Below are 21,624 nucleotides of genomic sequence, written 5' to 3'. Positions count from 1 at the left end.
TTCCACCCTCCCACAACTCTCGGTGTGAAGAAGTTCCCCCCAATGCTCCCCCTGAACTTTTCCCCTTTCACCTTTAACCCATGTTTAGATTGATAACCAGGTATGCTGCCAATCATCTCCCATTTGTACGCAATGGGGAATGTCTCTTAAAGGGATTATTGGAGGGAAACTAATAAAATTGGACACAAAATGTTGGAATTATTTTTGGTATTGCCAGGCATAGCAGGAATGTTGATGTCTTGTCTGACAGCCCTTTTTCATCCATATATACCAGCTTATTGCATCAATTTCTCCTGCAACCAAGGTCTGGTTTACAGCTCATTCTCCTATTCTCCTGTAGACATGAAGCTGCAATACCACGCTTTTGGAATGTGAATGATCCCCAGTCATTGCCCAAATTTAAAGTGTCCCTGTTCCTGGAATTAAGTTTACTTCTTCATATGCTTCATTCTATTTTGTTCTGCTGTCAGATTAGTCCTGGATTTGGAGGCGAGACTGCAAATGTACTGCCCTCACAGTGTTATTGCAAAGTGAAAGGACTTTGCAGTTATTTTGTGAATGCGAGCTGAGAATTTAGTTAAGTAACAGGTTAACAACCTTCACAGCACATGTCTCTCACACTGCTGTGCTGCATGTCTGAATTATCCATGTCAGAACAATGACTCTTCAGGCTTGCAACTTCCTGTTACCACATATTATGCAGATATTTTCTGTCTGTCCAAATACAATTAAACTTAATTGAATGGTCTAAATTGTAACATAAGTCTAAATATTAAATTTGTGATTTTTTGCTGCAGAGAAATGCATCAGAGGTCAATCCACAGGACCACAGAAGTGGCAGAGAGGATCAGTGGAGTCTCCCTCCCCTGAATCGACATGATTTACTGGGATTATTTTCTAAAGAGGGCATGCGAAATCATTGGGGACCCCTTCCACCCTGCCCACAGCATCTTTCAGCTGATCCTGTTGGGAAAGAGATGCAGGAGCATCAAAGCCAGCACCGCCAGGCTGAGGAACAGCTTCTTCCCATGGACGGTGAGAATGCTGAATGACCAAATGAATAGCTCACACTAACCCTCCAAGACTCCCATTTCTACAAAACAAGAGTTATTTATTTATTTATTTTTATCGACATAATACTTGTCCTGCATATGTATTAATTGTCTGTATGTGTGTTATGTCTGGTTGTGTGTCTGCATGTTTTTACATTGAGGACCGGAGAACGCTGTTTTGTTGGGTTGTCCTTGTACAATCAGATGACAATAAACTTGACTTAAGTAAATACTTACAAAATTAAATTCTGGTTGTTCTTGGGAAATCCAGTGAAACAGTTCCAAACCTTTTAAAACCTGTTTGCTAAGGTGAGTTAGATTGAAGGCAGTACAACCTGATGGGAAGATCATTCACATGAAACATATCCAGCAGAAAGGGCTGTGGTTCTGCTATCTGTGGCATGCTGGTGTTTTCCCCATGGAGTTTACAGGGTGGCACCAACCTCAGGGGATTTCCTAGCTTTTGATGCTGAGAATGCCCACTTTCTCTGCACCAGGTTAGACCAGCTGCAATATATATATATATATATATATATATATATATATATATAAATATATATATAAATAATTTTTATTTTTATATATATATTTATATATTAAAATATATATCTCTTTTCTTTGGCTTGCCTTCACGGACAAAGATTTATGGAGGGGTATGTCCACATCTGCTTTTGAGGGGGAGGACATGGACCTGTCCTCGGGCCTGCGCAAAGGAGCTTTTAGGTGGAGTTCAGTGTGCGCAGTACTGGCCCCACCCTTTACATCCATGGTTCATGTGCCGTGGCCAAGCAAGTTGGGACGTGGCAATGAGGTCCTTGGGTCGTAGGTTTTATATCAGAGTATATACACACTCACACACACACATATATACATACATATATATATATATATATATATACATACATACATATACACACACACACACACACACACACACACACAGCATATGTATCATTTTTCAGTAAGCGTTTTATATCTGGATGCGTGTTTGCATTCTTTTGCATCGTGGACCAGAGAGCACAGTTTCATCAGGTTGTACTTATACAATTGGATGATAATAAACAAAATTGAAATAAACACAATGATTACGTGAAATAAGGTGTAGATAAAACTTATTTGATATGCTTTGATTAAGAGTGAGAGGTTATTAGTACTTCGATTTAGGAAAAGTATATTGCTCATGCTTCCTGAGGATATAGAAGAACATTTGGCACATAGAGTCTATTTTAGCTCTCAGAGAATCTCCTGTTCAGAGGCTCCCATAAGCTCAGGGGTTAGAGCACTGGCCTTATAAACCAGGAGTTGCGAATTCATTCCTCACTGGGGCCTCATTTCTTTGAGGGGTGTCAGACGAAGTAGCACCACTCTGTCTTCCTTACGGTAGACACATTTAAAGAATTTCATATATTGTTACATTCTAAATATGGTATTACGTTCCAATAATGAAACCTTCACCTTTACCCTCACTGACTTCCCCGTTACTTATTCTCTTTTACATGCTTATCAATTTCCCTTTGATTCTCCTGTCACTTACAGCACAAGAGAATGGACAATTTGATCAACCAGTCAGCACATCTATGTGATATGGGCAAAATGTGGAGCCCTTGAGGAAAGGGCATATGGGTTGTGGAGTAATGTGCAAACTCAACGAGGTCAGGAGTGCATTGGGTTGCTGGAGTTGTCTTATAATGCTGAGCCACTATTTTTAATTTTCAACAAACAATTACAAATCTTCACAAATGTCAAAGACAAACATTAACTGTCGATAACAGTGACATTTTGGCAGCCAATAAGACAGTAGGTGGTGCTCTAACTTGTCGCCAATCTTGATCTGTCAGAACAGCAAGCCATTTATGCCGAGAGAGTCTTGTGCTTCACTGAGCCTTGATCAGCTGCAGACTGGGCTACGAGATATCTGAAGCTTAGACCACAGAGTTAATCTGGGGCCTGCAGAGTCTCGAGCCCAACCTGCCTATTACAGCAGTCATTTAAATTTATTTTTAAATTTTTTTATTTGCTGCCCAATTATACTCAAGTTATCCTGCAACCTCATACATTTTGGAGGGTGGGAGGAAACTGGAGACCACAGGGAAAAGGCATGCAGACATGGAGAGAATGTACAAATTCTTTACAGACAGCACTGGATTTGAACCCAGAACCCTGGTAATAGTGTCACCCTCACCGCTATGCTAACCGTGCTGCCCATTTCACTGCTTTGACTCCTGAATTATCCTTTCATTTCTGCATAAAAGTGTTTTGACGCTTGTATGGTTAGCTTATGGCATGTGAACAAAGAGATAAGTAAGCTGGTCTGAGATTCCACTATTTCTGCCTTTTGGAAGATGCTCAAAAGCACAGTGTTTGAATCGAATCCATTTTATTTTATTCTCTGGCTGTTTTCTTCTCTCTGTTAATCATTTGGAGCTCTCTTGGCAAAATGGCATTGACATTATCATAAGTGGAAAATCACAGGGAGAAATTCATGTTGCACAGGCCAATCAATGCAAGAGGTTGTGAAAGCTCCAATGTTCTCATAAATGGCTGCTGAGAAATTTAAAGTGAACTAGTTACATTTTGGAATTTTTTTTTCCCCAGATGTGTCAGATTGAGTTTTTGTTATGTCTATGGACTGACTGAAGGGAACATTACGGAGAATAGGTTAATAGTAGAAGCTAGATTGGTTTCATTTTACTACATTCTATCCTATGCTAGCATCTAATCTCCCAACACAGAATTGGACATGGTCTCTACTGCACTGAGTTCTATACAAGCACCTTTTTGGAACAAAGATCCAAGTTATTAAAAAGCAACAAAGTGACATGAAATCAAAGCAAGAACTACTGAGGATAGACAATCACTCAGCTAGGATCACTGGAGGAAGAAAGGTATTTAATATTTCACTGGAGGAAGAAAGGGGAAAGGGATTTAATATTTCACTGGAGGCAGAAAGGGATTTAATATTTCACTGGATGAAGGAAAGGATTTAATATTTCACTGGAGGAAGGAAGGGATTTAATGTTTCACTGGAGGAAGGAAGGGATGTAATATTTCACTGGAGGAAGAAAAGTATTTAATATTTCACTGGAAGAAGGAATGGATTTAATATTTCACTGGAGGAAGGAAGGGATTTAATATTTCACTTGAGGAAGAAAGGGATTTAATATTTCACTTGAGGAAGAAAGGGATTTAATATTTCACTTGAGGAAGAAAGGGATTTATTTCACTGGAGGAAGAAAAGTATTTAATATTTCAGTTTATAACTCTTTATCAGAGCTGTAAAAGTGAGAAACATTTATTTTCTGTTACAGTGTTCAAGAGATAGAGAAGGAACAGTGAGAATCTTTGGTATTGGAATGGAGACCAAGGTTATCCAGATGGCAAATTGCTTTTGATATTGAGTGAGAGAAAATAATAAAAATCTTGTTCATTACAGCTGGAGTTGTACAAATAGAGGGAGATAAATGGGGGCATTATGGACTCACAGTGTTAAAAATAAACACGCTGGAAGGGTGGAATGCAAAACAGAGCAGTTGCTGTAAAAATGAAATAGAAGAGAATATATGGAGTGAGGAAAAGCAGATATAGCTGAGAGAAGTTATATAAGAACCCATTAGTTCCATCAGAAAGACAAGGTTGGTTGTCTGAAATTGTGGAGATGGGTAGTGATTCCAGGGGGTTGCAATGTGTGTAGATAGAGAATGAGGTGTTATTTCTTGAGATGACATTGGGCTTTCTTTAAATAGTGTATGTGCCTGAAGAGACAGAGGTCAAAATGGGAGCTTCCGATTCCCACACCGGCTTCTTGGTGTTTGGCTTTTTTATTCTTCCAGCAGAGCCCAGTGTAAACTTGGGAAGCAGCTCTCATCTTCAATTCATGCCTGTTACAGCTCCTGGAACTTAATATTGTGTTCAATATTGTTTTTCCACTGTGTTCGATGTCGCCAGCTCTCCATACTTGCTACCTGACCTGCTGAATTTTTCCATGATCCTCTTTTATTTCAGATTTGCAGCAATTACTGTGTTCCACTTCTCACAGCCAAAGCAATACTTTCCCATTCTCCCTTCACTGATCTCATTCACCTTCCTCCATTCACGCTTCACCAGGCAGATAAACTATGATGACAGGCGATCATCTACCTTTCTTTCCTCTGAAAGCAAGCATGATGTTTCTACCCAATTGTAGACATCCACTTCGTTCTCTACATTCTTCCCTCCTTTACATTCTGAAATCAGGTCATCATCCTGAAATGTTAACTCCATTTTTCTCCCCAGATGCTGCCTGACCTATTGAGTAATCTGTCTGTTTTTATTTCAGATTTTTAACATCTGATCTTCTTGTTCTTGGCCATCTATCCCTCCAGAAAACAATGACAGATATCTGATGAAAGGTCAGAGATATGTAATTGTTAACTTTACATTTTCCTTCCATCTATTATTTCTTACATTTTACTCTTTCAGTTCAGATTACTAGCATTAATATTGTACTTTTTACAATGTCCATAAATTTGGCCTCATCTTTATCCATGGACAAATCGTCCTATCACATACAATACCATTTTAATGATAATTTCCATATACATATACCATTAGTCAAGGTCACTCCAGATTAAATATAGATAGAAAGGTACAACAGGGAAACAGGCCCTTTGGCCCATTGTACAGGCCACCAACCATTCATTTATCACTACACTGGCTACATTACACTGGTTGTCACCCCTCGACACACTCAGCATGTTTCTTTTTAGACATACAGCACGGTAGAAGGCCCTTCTGTCCTCAAACATGAACAATTCTTTTCCTCCCACTGATGCTAATCAGCCCACTGAACTCTCCCAGCAGATTGCTTGTTGTTCCAGATTCCAGCACCTGCCATCTCCTGTCTTCCCCCATTTAACACCTCCCTACACTAATCTGATTTGTTTTTCTTCTCCCCCAGATTCTACCAACACATTTGAGGGCAATGTCCTCTGGCCAATCAACTGTTCAAGCCGCAGGTCTTTGCGACGTGGGAGGAATCTAGAGCACTGGGAAGAACCCTACCTTGGTCACGGAGAAGATCCACACTCCATCTGAGAGATAGCAGCTCTGCTAGCTGAGCCACCATGCAACCTGTCGCAGTAGCTTTATATTTTTGTCTTACTATAGATTAGTAGTTGAATACAATGTTTCACCTTCTTACACAGTGCAAATTTGTTTTTTTAACTCCGGAAACAGGGGATTTCTGAAAAAAAAACACTGGAGAAACTCAACAGCTCAAACAGTGAACTTTATTTCGCAAAGATAATAACCGATGATTTAGGCTTCAGCCCTCCATCAAGGTATGTGAAAAATGTGGGCAGGTGCCCAAACTAAATGGTATGGGGGGGGGGGGAAGAGAGGGCCAGGAGTACAGTCCCACAGGCAGGAGGTAATAGATGGATAAGGGAGGGAGGGCACACCAGAAAACAGGGTAAGGGGTAATAGCTGTGTAAATGGGCAGGGAGCAGGTTGAGAGCTGAAGAAGACAGAGGGATGAGGAAGAGAGGAGAGTAGGTTATCAGAAACCACAGAAGTTTATGTTAATGCCAATATTTCTGAAACATTCATCCAAGAGATTGAATAGATATTCTTGAATAGACCAACTACACAAAGAGTGAAAAAGAGGTGAATAACCATTTCTAATGTTTGAACTCAAATTGCTACATTCCATCTCATGATGGAAGTGTCAATAGTGTCCACTAAATCTATCATTGCTCGTGTTTATGCTTTAGCAAACTACATTTCCAACATTGTATGCTCTTCTGTATTAAATGAGAGAAGGTGGCAGAGATAGATAGGTTTTTATTTAGTCAAGGCATCAAAGGTATGGAGAGAAGGCCGGGCAGTGGGGCTGAGTGAAAAAATGGATCAGCTCATGATTGAATGGTAGGGCAGAGTCGATGGCAGATTGGCTTATTTCTGCTCCTATGTCTTTTGGCCTTATGTTGGCATAATGGAGAGTTCTCTAAAAAAAAACAATAAGTTTTATGTTACTTACTATGTAGAGTGAATATCCCTCATCTGGCCCCTAAATTGTTCCAGCTGAGATTCAGATAAATCCCAAAAAGAGGAAATGCAACACATGTTTCTATTTTGACTTGCAGAATGCTGCCATCCTGACTTATCTTGGATTTCCTTGTAGAGTTAGTTATTTCCAAAAATAACACACAGATGTTTGAGTTATAATTACACCCAAATTTAGAAACTATATGGTGAGTTTGCCTTCGAAAAGTTGAAGACAAAAGCTTTATGCCTTACTGTTGCTTTCATCTATAATTTCCTAAATTGTTAGCAATACGTCATTGGATCCATGTTCTCTAATTTATCAAGGAGGAAGACTATTTGGAATGCACCCATATTTATCTTACATCCTGTCTCTTCCCTTGAAAAGGCCCCCACAATGAAAGATTCATGAAAAAACATTTAACATTTAATTCTACTTTACAAAAGGCAGTAACTGTGACTTGTTTAAAATATAATAGTTGACTGCCTGCACAATAAAATAAGAAGAGATTGAGATGAAGACATTAAGTATTTGTAGTTCCAGGGAGGAAAGAACAAATTGCCTTGCCTTTTACCACAATATTATTAAAACTTCCTGATATTGACAGGATAAAACAGACAGCAACCTCCTGCACCAAATTATGTGCAGCTAAACATAAAGTATTATACCTCCTGAGATATAATACTCCTCTTTAGGGTATTCTATGGCATTCATACAGATAGACCTGGAACTCAAATGGCTGTAATGCCATAAATTTAGGAATTTGCCAACTATGTATTCTGAAAGCAGCTAAAAAAAATTGGGCCATTGCATTCAGACTTTAATGAGCTTTAATGGTGTAGTAAGACGCTGTTTACATCCGGTACCGCACGGATGGCAGTCTCTTCAATCTGAGGCGCCTGCAAGCTCACACCAAGACACAAGAGAAACTTGTCCGTGAACTACTCTTTGCAGACGATGTCGCTTTAGTTGCCCATTCAGAGCCAGCTCTTCAGCGCTTGACGTCCTGCTTTGCGGAAACTGCCAAAATGTTTGGCCTGGAAGTCAGCCTGAAGAAAACTGAGGTCCTCCATCAGCCAGCTCCCCACCATGACTACCAGCCCCCCAACATCTCCATCGGGCACACAAAACTCAAAACGGTCAACCAGTTTACCTATCTCGGCTGCTCCATTTCATCAGATGCAAGGATCGACAATGAGATAGACAACAGACTCGCCAAGGCAAATAGCGCCTTTGGAAGACTACACAAAAGAGTCTGGAAAAACAACCAACTGAAAAACCTCACAAAGATAAGCGTATACAGAGCCGTTGTCATACCCACACTCCTGTTCGGCTCCGAATCATGGGTCCTCTACCGGCACCACCTACGGCTCCTAGAACGCTTCCACCAGCGTTGTCTCCGCTCCATCCTCAACATCCATTGGAGCGCTTTCATCCCTAACGTCGAAGTACTCGAGATGGCAGAGGTCGACAGCATCGAGTCCACGCTGCTGAAGATCCAGCTGCGCTGGATGGGTCACGTCTCCAGAATGGAGGACCATCGCCTTCCCAAGATCGTGTTATATGGCGAGCTCTCCATTGGCCACCGTGACAGAGGTGCACCAAAGAAAAGGTACAAGGACTGCCTAAAGAAATCTCTTGGTGCCTGCCACATTGACCACCGCCAGTGGGCTGATATCGCCTCAAACCGTGCATCTTGGCGCCTCACAGTTTGGCGGGCAGCAACCTCCTTTGAAGAAGACCGCAGAGCCCACCTCACTGACAAAAGGCAAAGGAGGAAAAACCCAACACCCAACCCCAACCAACCAATTTTCCCCTGCAGCCGCTGCAACCGTGTCTGCCTGTCCCGCATCGGACTTGTCAGCCACAAACGAGCCTGCAGCTGACGTGGACTTTTACCCCCTCCATAAATCTTCGTCCGCGAAGCCAAGCCAAAGAAAGAAGAAGTTATAATTATTGATGAATAACCACTCCAGATCTGAAAATTAATTCAATTAATTCAGAAGGAAATAAATATTTTCCTTAAATTTAAAATGTTAATTTAGACAATGAGCAGGGTAACAGGCCCTTTCAGCCCACGGGCCTGTGCTGCCCACTTACACCTAATTGACCTACAACCCTGATACCTTTACTTTAGAAGGGGGAAGAAAGAAATCTGATGGCTCCTAAGAAGCACATGTAGACATGGGGAGAATATGCAAACTCCTTACAAACAGCGCTAGATTCTAACACTGGCCGCTGATGATGTAACAGCGTTGCACTAACCGCTATGCTAATCTGGACCATATTAAAAATAACAAAAAAAAACTAAGACAACACAGCAAATAGGGAGGAAAAAAAGAGTTCTGCTTCATCAATGAAACAATAATGATTTCTCTCCATAGATATATCCTCTCCTTTTAAGGATTCCTACCATTTTCTGTCTTCATTTAAGATTTCCAGCAACTGCCTAATTTGCCACTGTAAATATTGAATAATTTTTCTTTTGTTTCCCATATTATTTATTTTTCTCCCTTGGCTCTATTAGTTGAATTACCTTGCAGTACATATCCTTTTCACAATCCACAAATCCAGATGATGAATCCTGAGTAAAAGTGCGAATGTTTTTCGGACAATTGCCAGAAAACACTATTTGACATTTGGGTCACAATCTGCTTTGTTTAGGAGGACATCTTTGCTTCTGATGCATCATTATAATATATAATCGTGAGGGATATTTGTAATTAAAAAAAAAAAATTGTTGATTTCTACTCTATTAACCAATGCAGGAAAACACCGGAATTTGATTGGATACTTTGAAATTGCTAACCTCATTGACCTACATTTGCCCCATGACTATAACTTTCATGGACTATGATACTAGCATGTCAAAGAATTCCAAGTTACTCAGTAAGATTTAGATACATTGATATCTAAGCACAGAGATGGCAAGAGTCTTCTTGTTTCTTCATTATGAACCCTATTTTCTTTAAGTTGTTTGCAACACAATTTGTCTGAAGTGTATGGGACAATACATTTGCAGAAGGTAATGAATGCAGCCCAGAACATCACACAAACTTCTCTCTTCTCCCAGGACTCTATCTACATGTCCTATTGCTGAGGAAAGGCAATCAACATATGGAAAACTCCCACTGAGGGGGTAGCCTTACAAGTTTGAAAGTATGCACCTAACGCTTAAAGACTGTTTTTTCCCCACAACAGTATTATCATCTTGCCCTCCCTGGTACTAATCGATCTTTCTTTCATTGTAACTCTATTCTCTGTAAATTGTGCTTTTCTACTGTTTGCAGAAAAATCCTTCTCACTCCACAAGGATTAACATGGCAAAAAATACCTTAAAAATTAACATTCTAGGGATTCCTATTTTCTGCTCATTTGTCCAAAATAACAGTTCTTTTTGAGTTTCCTCTCAAACCAACACAAGTGTTCTTTGTCAATTATTCATTTCAGACATTTTCGTACAGCGTCTAAGATGGAGGAGTAAATCATTTTCACAATAATGGTTTTAAACCGACTCAGCATTGTTCATTCCCTTAGTAAATCAAATATTTTTTCATATCTCCACATTCTAAGAGCCCATCCTAGTTCTTCAACGGCCCTGCTTTTGAGCTACAGCTGTGAAGAGAAGGAAGGTCATTGTTTGGACGGTTACTCTCCAACACACATAAATTTTTAACTTTTCAAATGTAAGCATACCGCATGGTAACAAGCCATTTATCCAACACTAACCCGGGATGGCTGGAGGTCTTGCACACAATGGTTTTCTTGGACCACCAGGATCTTTTTCAGCAGTGCGCGGCACATCACGCGGCACGTCACGTGGTACGTCACGCGGTACATCACGCTGAATGATATGTGGCACCTCACATTGTACTTCACTTGGAGCTTCACGCTGGACCTCGCGCTGGACTTCACATTGTATTTCACGTTGCACACCTTCCTCTTCCAGATACTGGGAACTGCAGAAACAAGAAGCATGGTCAATTAATACATTTAGCAATGCATTAAAATCAGGGATAAACTGACCAGCATCTAGGCCGATCCAAGCCATAAGTATAATCTTCTAAGATGAATTCACCTTACCCTCTCTGCTTATATCTTGAAATATTTTCAGGAAAAAAAAATTCTTCCCAATTTGTCCTGGCTTTCCTCCTAAACCTGATGGGCTTATCACCTTACAGCACCTATCCTGTGCACCAACACTGGAAGTCCCAAGCAATTTTTCCCAATGCGCCACCATCTTGTTTTTGATATAACAACACTCCTCTTGTTGAATTCTTCACTGACCATATCCCAGACATCACCATTGATGAGGAACTATAACTAGACCAGTCTAGTTAATCTATTACCAATGGTGAGAGACTCGGTTTCTGGCACTTCTAAAAGCTTTTGACCATTTGCACAAATCAGGAGCATGGTGATGTACTCTTCGTTTCAATTGGATGAATGCAGCTGGTATATGTATTGAAGAAAATCATCCTGGACAAAACAACACACTTATTGGCTCTCTAACCAGGCTACAGTTATTGGGTGCAGTTCCAGTAACCACACTATAGGAAGGATGTGATTAAGCTTGAGAGTGCAGAAAAGATTCACAAGGATGTTATCTGGGTTGGAGAGATCGAATAGGCTGGGTCTATTTTCTCTGGATTGCTGGAAAGTGAAACGTGACATGATGGAGGTGTATAAAATTATAAGGCTTATATAGGGGACACAACAAATGGCTGTTTCCCATGTTAGGTGTGACTAAAACTAGAGGACATGGGTTTAAGGGGAGAAGAAGGAGGATGAAAAAACATCTGGTGGGTATAGTTCTTTCACATTGAAGTTGGTATCTGGAGTATTGCCAGAGGAGGCAATAAAGTCAGGAACAGTAGGAACATTTTAGAGTAACTTTGATGGGTGCTTGAATTAGAAAGCCATGGTCAGGCAAGTGGGATTAGTGTAAACTGGCATGATGGTAGTCTTAGACAAGGTGTGTTCCAATGTTCCAAATCTATGATATCTTGTTTGAGCCATCTGTATCAAATTACCTTCACAGGAAGGACTGTGGAGACATACGAACTTAACATCAGCTTCCTCGGGGCAATTATAGACGGGACCTAAATGCTGGTCTTGCCAGCAACTCAAATATAATAGGAATATTTAAAAAATCCTAAGATAAACCTTTAACTCTCTAACTCACCTTCCTTCCTGAAATTGCTGCTAAACTCTTTAAACAAGCTCTTCAACTTGTCATGTTATTTATTACTCCATACAAATGGCTGTTTTAGGTTCTTCATGTATAAGAGAAAGGGTCCATGCAGGGTATCAGACCAGTATGAATTGTCCACAAGAAGCACTCCGATTAATAATGTAAGAGTGCATGAGGATAAGGTGATTTAATTTCTGGGGAAGGGATTATTAATATAATTACCCAAAGAACTCAATGTTTTTACAACAATTAGTTCATGAATATGTTTGAATAAAAACACAATGCTGGAGAAACTCAGATGGTCAAACAGTGTACTTTATAAGATAAATATCAATGTTTTGGGCTTAAACCCTTCATTTGTATCTTTATCTTTGCTACAGAATGGACACTGTTTGACCTGCTGTGTTTCTCCAGCATCATGTTTTACTTCAACCATGATAACTGTAGACTTTTGTGTTTTACTAATATGTTTGAGAATTGATTTCCTGAAAGGATGCAAGAAGCAGATTATACTTAGGTGGGGTATGGGAATGGTAGCTGCTGAAGGGTGAGGGGTGGTGAAGGGAGGAATTAGATGAGCATTGTTTGAAGGAAATTGGAGGTGTACATAGGCATTGTTTATTAGGGATTATTGTTGAAATGGGGAATTGGGGTCCAAACAACCATTTGGATTTGGGATATAAGCATCTGGGTTTTCCATGGGGTTGGGAAGACTGCTTGGAGATTAAGAGTTAGGATAGGGGAGTGTTGTAGGTGTTACAGTTTACTTTGTAGCTGGCCTAATGACAAGGATAACTGGAGAACTTATGTGGCAAGTTTGATTCTATGCTAGTAAGACTCTGTTATTCGAACAACAGGTGCTTCCAGTAGAGTTAAGCACAAATTTCCTTGAATGGTCCAATGGAATGAATGCCATAGAATGATGTATAAATCATGCCATAAAGTGCCAAGGCAAGTTTCAGGAGTGATTGGAAACTATGCAGAAATATTTGTTTCAGTAATGCCCAGAATGTTTAAAAACACAATATACAGTTAATGACACAGGAAGTATAAGAGTTAGGACATTGTGGTGTTGGTGTTGAAAACATTGCTTAGTCAGCAATTAAAGTGTTTGTACCATGTACCATTGTAAAGGAATTGATGGAGAGAGTGTAAAAGAGATTCACAAGGGTTGTATTAATAAGGAAAGATTGGTTAAGATGATTTTATTCTCATTAGAGAGGAGGAATAACTCCATTGGAGTTGATAAAACTATAAAATGCATAGATAGGGTAGGTAGTCAGTCTTTTTTTTCCCTACACTCAATAGATTATAAAATTAGAGGGCATACTTTTGAGAAGGAAAAAACTAAAGGGGTCCACAGGGTTTTTTTTTCCAAGGAGTGCAGTGGGAATATGGAATAATGTGTCAGAAGAAGTGTTGGAGATGTATATATTTGAACAAGCTTATTGATAAAGGAGACAGCAAAAAGGACCTAATGCAAGTCAATGGATTATGCAGATAGGTATGGTGGGCAGAAAGGACCTGTTATTATTTTTTTAAATTTTACTTATAGTTATGTATAGAGTACAATATAATATAGAATCGTATCCAAACAATACTTTAAATGATCAATATAGAATAAAAATAAATGATTGTACTGTACATTATAGTCAAGATGGAGAAAAATGTGTAAAATAAAAAAGATATATGTGCAAAACTAGAATGATAACTATCCATCCCCCCCACCCCCCCCCCCCACCCCACCACCACCACCACCACCTTCCCAAAAAGAAAGACAGGATAGTGTTAAAATAGTAGAATTAAACCAACATGATAAGGTTCAACCATTAAGACTTTTTAAAAAAAGGTATGTGGTTGTGGGGTGTAGAAGAGAAAACATTACATCTCCATACTCATAATATCTAAATATGGTTTCCATATTTTTAAGTATGTATCATACCCATTTCTAATATTATGTTACCTTTTCTAAGGAATACAATTTTGCATCTCCCTCTTCCAACATTCAATTTTAAGACAGGATTCAGATTTACATGTAATTGCTATACATTTCCTGGACACCACAAATACAGGATTAAATATTTGTGAGACTGTTGTGAGCAAAGGGTATTTATGTTGTTTGATCAAATTAAAAAGAAATTTAGGATTTCACAAAATACGATCTTCTGCTATCTTCATCTGAGATCTTTTTTAAGGGACATATTGGGCCCAGAATTAATTTTGCTGCATATTACTGGATGGGAGATTGTGATTCATGAGGGAATTACAAAGAAACTTATTCCTAAATTGTATCTTCTACTTCAGGAGGAATCTCCAAAACCAGATTTGAAAGGTGGGTATCAGATTTGGGTACTAATATTGATCATTTTGCTTGTCTGACATTTGTTGGGACATTATGATGGATATAATTAATGTTCACTATAGATTAGTTAATTATAAATGTATTCATCAATTATATTTAATGCCACATAAATTAAATAAATTTAATCCAAATTTATGTATTAGATGTGGTACAGAAATTGATACGTTTATACATTCTACTTGGTCATGTACCAAGATGACATCATTTTGGAAAGATGTGGGCAAGTTTTTGGAACAAATCATAAAAATATGTTTTACCATTAACACCTGAGCTTTATCTTTGGGGAAATGTGTATGATTTGGAGCCCCAAATGAAGTTGTCAAAATATCAATTAAAATTTTTAAAAATGTGATTTTATTTTCCTAAGAATCATGTACTTTCTAGGGAGATAACAAGAAGAAGTAACTTATTTGAAAAACAAAACTGTAAAATTTAAAATATTGAAAGGTGCAATTGAAATTACATGTGAATTGATTTGTATGTTCCTGAAACCATTTCCTTTTCTCGAGAGGCAGATTGATGTGCAGTGTATTTTCTCAAAAGCTCGTTTCTGGATTGCACTCAGGATAAAAGCAAAAATACTAAATATTTATGCAATGAAAATGAAGGTGTGCATTTTTCGCACCACTCCATAGTAACTTGGTGTATCAATACATTTTAACTTGTATGTGTGTGGTCTCTATTTGAACGATTATCATTTATTGCTCTGCCTTGAGGACCAGGAAATGTTCCTTTCCTGTCCTAACCCTTAACACTTGGCAGTCTACATTTATTAAATTGCAAGGCAATTGAAAACATCTGCTTTCTACCAAAGAATATTCTGACATAAGTGATGCACACAGACACTTATTTAATGTTTAAAACACACAGATTTCAATAAATATTCCAAGTTTACTCCAGCTTGCATAAAGCATCAATGCTTCATTCAGACTCAACCTAGCAAAATTAAGTCCATGCCAATGCACTTAATTTTGTTAGGTTCTTTTGATACCCAAAGCATGAGAGGAAGGTGAAATGGAAAAGAATGTGGAATCAGCATTCCATATTGAGATCAGAATGAGTACAGTCACCCATATGTTGGATCCATCAGGGTACTATTATGCAAACCAATTTGCAAAGTCTGTGAAAAAAAATGCATGGCAGCAAGCTGAAGTTAAGCTAATTTGCAAAAGAGATAATGTGAAAAAAATTATGAAGCAAATACATAAAAAGAAACCAAACTGCACATTTAGTTTGTTAATGCTGCAGACAGTTTGCTTGGTATTGTTTATGGTAGTTTTATGTTAAAATTTGAGAGATATTATCAATGAAGTAATCTGTATTGTAAATCCTCAGTTACCCTAAAATATCTCATGTTGTTTAATCTTCCTGGTTGTTCCATTTAAGTGATTTTGAAATATGCTCAAGTTTATTGCTCCATTATCTAACCTGGCAGTCAATTCTTAGCATCAATTGGTCCTCAGATTTAATGTTATGCAATTTTTAAAATTCTTATACAAGGTATAGATGTTGGAGAACTGACTAACACATTGCTAGACCAATGAAGAAGATGGGAAGCTCCCATTTTGACCTCTGTCTCTTCAGGCACATACACTATTTAAAGAAAGCCCAATGTCATGTCAAGAAATAACACCTCATTCTCTATCTACACACATTGCAACCCCCTGGAATCACTACCAAACTCCACAATTTCAGACAACCAACCTTGTCTTTTTCAATTGAGGGAGGCCAGAGTCACTTCGCAGTGAGGTAAGAAAATCAGACGATCCCCACTAGTCAAGTCAAAAGTTTATTGTACAAGCACAACCTGGTGAAATGGCATTCTCTGACCCTCATTGCAAAATGCAGACATACAACCAGACATAATTCACATACAGGCAAACAATAAATATGCAGGATGAGGATATAATCTACACAAATAAATAAATAAATATTGCTTCATGAATATGAGAGTCTCAGATTGTTAATGGGAGCATTTCCTTTGGTTGTTCAGCATTTTCACTACCTGTTCCTCACCCTGGTGGTGCTGGCTCTGATCCTCCTGTATCTTTTCCCCAACAGGAACAGCTGAAAGATACTATGTGCAGGGTGGAAGGGGTTCTCAATGATTTTGCATGCCCTTCAGACAACAATCCTGGTAGATCATGTGAATCAAGGGGGGGGGGGAGAGACTCCAGTGATCCTCTCTGCCACTCACATGATCCTGTGGATTGACTTCCAATCCATTTCTCGGCAGCAGCTCTACCCACACTGTGATGTAGCCAGCCAGGATACTCTCAATAGAGCTCCTACAGAAGGTTGACATAATGCAGGCTGGTGGCCTTGGCCACTTCAGTCTTCTCAGGAAGTCCAGTCACTGTTGCCCCTTCCAATGAGTGAGGAGATATTGAGTGTCCACTATAGGTCACTAGTTAAGTGAACTCAGAAGAACTTGGTGCTCTCCACTTCCTCTATTACAGAATTATTGATATTAGGTTTAGAAAACCAAATGGGCTATTATGACAATATAATAGTTTTTAAAACATTTTTAGATGCATTAAATTTGTGCTCTCTTGCTATTGTAGTGGGATTTGAACTCATGCCTTTATATCATAGATCCAATCTACAGGACCCTTATTTGGTTATTACATTGGCAATAACTTGTTTCCACTCCAGTGTTGCATGTTCAGAGATTGTTTATCAGGATAATGTTGGATGGGACAGGTTTACCAGGACACGTTGTGAAGTGGCTTGCTCCTTCTGTGTCATAGCTGTGGGAATTCCATGTGCTCCTAATGTGGAGATTCTAAGTTCCAAATACTGTTCTGAATACTCTTCTCCATTGTGGTCATAAAACGGATCTTTCAAAATGTTATTTTAATTTGATGTCCACATAATGTCTAGCAGGACGTAAAGGGTAATAGTCTACATTGCATTTTCCCCCTGACTCTCTAAACTAGGAATGTGAAGGCCTTTTGTAGTAATTATGTCACTATATTAACTAAAATGAACCAACTAGCACAGTTTGCTGCAGATAAATAGATTGGAGGTCAATCTACTGGACCATAAGAGTGGCAGAGAATATCACTGGAGTTTTACCCCCTCCCCCAACCACTGATGTGATCTACCAGGATCGTTTTCTGAAGAGGGTGTGAAAAATCCTTGTGGACCCCTTCCATCCTGCACACAGCATGTTTCAGCGCTACCATGGGGAAAGAGATAGAGGAGGATCAGAGCCAGCACCACCAGGCTGAGGAACAGCTTTTTCACATGGGCAATGAGAATGGTGAACGACCAAAGGAACTGCTCACACTCTTATATTGATGAAACAATATTTATTTATTTGTAGAGATGTAATATTTGTCCTGCATTTGCATTATTTCTTTGTATGTGTGTTATGTCTGGTTTGATTCTGCAAGTTTTATACCGAGGACCAGAGAATACCATTTCATTGGGGTTGTACTGGTGCAATCATATGACATAGACTTCACTTAACATGACAAACAGGGACACTTGACCCATTTCTGCTCAGTTTAACTGACTGGTATAATTGTGCAGACTGGACTCATTACTCTTCAATAACTCCATAGGCCACTCATAATCAAATGAAATTAATTCAAATTCACAATTGTACCTGGGAGGTTTGAATTATCTTCCTGAAAGAGTAATTGAAAGAAAATGTATCTTGACTGTTCCCAAAAATGCAGGTTGCTCATTCATAATCTTTTATGGAAGGAAGCCTGCCTATAAATAACTCAAGACACACAGCAATGACTTCAAATATCCTCGAAAATAGCCTGACATGTCATTTAGTTCAAGAGTAATTAACAATGTACAAATAATGTTGATCTTGCCTTGAATAACTACGTCCTGAAAACAAATGAAAAGGCTGCTGTCCACTGTCGAAGGGTAGTCATGTTCCTAAGTGTTTAAGAAAGCAGCCAAATATTTGAAGAGTTCAACAGTTTACCAAGTGCCTCAAAGACAAGACATTCTGGAATATTTAACATGGGCCATTGTTATTATGAATCACAGGCAATATCTATGAACGTCACATTTCCAATGGGTGATGCAACAGATAAATAAATTCACCAGTACCTGTGTAGCTCAGCTCTGTGAGTCTGAGCGAAATGCCAGTCAGTGTTTGGTTGTTTCACCTACAAAACAAAAAGAAAGCACAGGTTAAAATGAATGATACTTTATTTAAACTTTAATGTATCAATCCATTGGGCACCATTAAAGATGTGCCTTTGAAGGTAACTGCGAGGACTGATTTTTTTATTATCATGAATGCTTATATAAAAATATATAAAGATGATACACTGCTTGAAGTTAAATATATAGAACAATATCTGTTAGGACCAAAGACAATGTAAAATAACTACATCATATATTACAACCCCAATCTATTTAGTTATTGAAGCATTTTCAGATCAATGCACATCACACGAACCTATCCAAGACACTGGATATTAACCCAATGAAAAAGTATATTTTTGATGATTTGTACCCACCATTTTCCTTTTATTGACACACCTGGGACATTGTGAATACTATTGCCTCAACCATTGACAGTAAAAATGCTCAAAATACTACATATGGGAACTTGGTCTAAGTGATTTGCATGACAAGTTTTATTTACGGTTGTTTGTGGCTCCTCAATGATCATAAATGCTTATTTTAACCAATCTATCAAGATTATAATCACTTGTTGCATGCTCTTCTTAAATCTGTATGCCTCCCATATTCCAAATTTATTTTATGTTTCCTTTTACCAGGCAAAATTAGAGTAATTGTTACTGATTCCAATGTCAACAGGCTTTTGCAAGTGGATGGGTAGGCGAAGGAGAGGTTGTCCTCCTTGGACAAAGATAAGGAGGGATCTGACAAAAATATTTAAAATAATTAAGGTCCAGACATAATGGAGAAAATAATGATTTCGTTGGTATTTATTTACAGAACAATAACATCTGAAGCCAGATCAGAAATTCCCATGATTTATATTACCAGTTTTAACCAGATCCTTTTTGAAAAGCCCTTTATATCTTAAGAATTCAAAGTAAGCCATTGGGTTAATATCCAGTGTCTTGGATAGGTTCGTGTGATGTGCATTGATCTTCAATAACTAAATAGATTGGGGTTGTAATATATGATGTAGTTATTTTACAGCAGAATATTTCTAAGTTACTCTTGCCTATGAATCTAAACATGTAATGGGATTTTGTGAGAATATTGACAGTGGGTTAGAGTTACATCGGCAATATTTATCCACCACTGCAGTTGAGGCAAAGGATACATTTTCTGAACTTACATTATATTATATTAGAAGCACTTAAAAGCAAAACTCATTACTGCAAAGATTTTGTATATGACCTCAGGGAATGATTTAGCATTGGATAGCATCCAGAAAAATCCCTGATGTAGAAAATTGCAGGGCTTTGATTAAAAATATATTGCTTACAGGACAAAGAAATCAAAAGTTAGTGGATATATTCACACCAGAATGTACGAGACATCCCGTCCTTCAACCTAATGCATTGAAAGCAAGAGAAGGGTGAATCTCACAAGATAATATTTATAAGATCTCACACTATCATATTTAAAAGACCAGTTTTAATTGCTGCATTATCTAACTTTGGTAATGCAGCAATGTATTCCTCACAGTTAATGCATGAATCTAGAAAGAGCAGTGTTCAAAGAACCTAGTAGATCGACAAACATAAATCTTAAAAATTTGTAGGATTACAGAAAATAATAAAAAGATTAATGAAACTGAGGACTTCGTATCTAGAAAGCAAGCATGGAGGGAGATATGGTTATACCACTACATTACACCCAAGTAAGGCCACATTTGAAGTAATGTGAGCAGTCATGGGTATTACATCTTAGAAAAGATAAACACCTGTTTGAGGGAGAACAACATAGATATGGCAGAATGATATTTGGATATCTGATTGTTAAATTAAAGAGAAAAAATCATTAAGAAGGACATAATTCCCTGGATTAAAGTTAAAAGAATATGGGTGACTTCATGAAAGTTAGACCTAAAAAGACTGTTGGAGAAGATATAATTTAAAGATTATCATATTGGTTTAAGTGACATTGGAAAAGAATTTAACGCTATTAGAAATTTGGAACACTATTAAAAATGGCAATTGATATTTCAATAATTATTAGCCTAAAATGACAGGTTTTTGCTGAAAAAGTGTTGAGGATTTGGGATAAGAAATAAATTGGTATTTGGAGTTATATCACAGACTAGCAGGATACCCAGCATTGCCTTGGAAATAAAACACTCAGTTGTTGACTACATGTTTGAAATAAAATACCCCAAAATCTTCATGGTAATTCTGTATAAATATATTTTTTTCCTGTTTCCTGCTGCCTGCTCCTTGTTTGTCTGGAGGCCTGAGCACTGAGATGGGTGTATCACTGCTGTTCTGTTTCCTGCTGCCTGCTCCTCGCATGTCTGGAAGCATCAACAGTGAGGGGCGAGACTGATGATCCTCTACTGTCTCTTGCTTTCTCCTTTGTCCAACTCTACAGGCTTGTGAAGAGCTTCCGCCAATGTTGCTTCGCTTTTTGGGCTCATATTGAAGGTTTGGACATTTGTTTTTTTATTCTGAATGTACATTGGTGCACAGCACTCTAACTAATTGAGGTGTCCCTGGTGAACTTCATATGAACTTAAAGGTTAAATTCAATGTGGTAATGACATTCAGCATTAAGTTTTACCACAATTATGATAAACAGTAATGCAAATCCGTGCAAGCTGGTCAAAAATACTTTTGAACTTCATATGGCCTTAAGCATTAAATTCAATGTTGTCATGACATTCAAATGTTACCCCTACTGAACGTCCTTGGACATATCTAGAATGCCCCATATTGACTTGCATGGAGAACAGACAAAAAACAGACATACATGCACAAATATATATTAGATGAATTCAGTCTATGATCCCATTGCTCATTCACTGACAGTCCATCTTCTTTTCTGTGTTCTTCCCATAGGA

The 21,624-nt window shown here is 38.3% G+C and overlaps 1 protein-coding gene across 11 annotated transcripts in view; it reads right to left on the bottom strand.

Annotated features, from left to right (window-relative positions):
• The window catches only part of LOC138743156 (protocadherin gamma-A11-like), a 149,493-nt gene that overhangs the window by 43,831 nt on the left and 84,038 nt on the right, over positions 1 to 21,624 (bottom strand). For 9 of the 11 annotated variants that reach the window (XM_069898055.1, XM_069898056.1, XM_069898060.1 and 6 more), the window contains exons 2-3: positions 18,708 to 18,766; positions 10,804 to 11,033 (exon numbers count right to left, since the gene is read on the bottom strand). In XM_069898055.1, coding sequence (XP_069754156.1) covers positions 10,804 to 11,033; positions 18,708 to 18,766 — 289 coding nt within the window. Of the gene's footprint in view, positions 1 to 6,302; positions 7,036 to 9,459; positions 10,690 to 10,803; positions 11,034 to 18,707; positions 18,767 to 21,624 lie in introns of those variants that run through there. The other 2 variants (XM_069898063.1, XM_069898064.1) reach the window with 2 other exon arrangements.

The sequence above is a fragment of the Narcine bancroftii genome, chromosome 9 (assembly GCF_036971445.1).
Source record: "Narcine bancroftii isolate sNarBan1 chromosome 9, sNarBan1.hap1, whole genome shotgun sequence".
Classification (NCBI taxonomy): domain Eukaryota; kingdom Metazoa; phylum Chordata; class Chondrichthyes; order Torpediniformes; family Narcinidae; genus Narcine; species Narcine bancroftii.
Note: the sequence above shows the minus strand (reverse complement) of the source record. Positions and strands in the feature narration are given on the sequence as shown.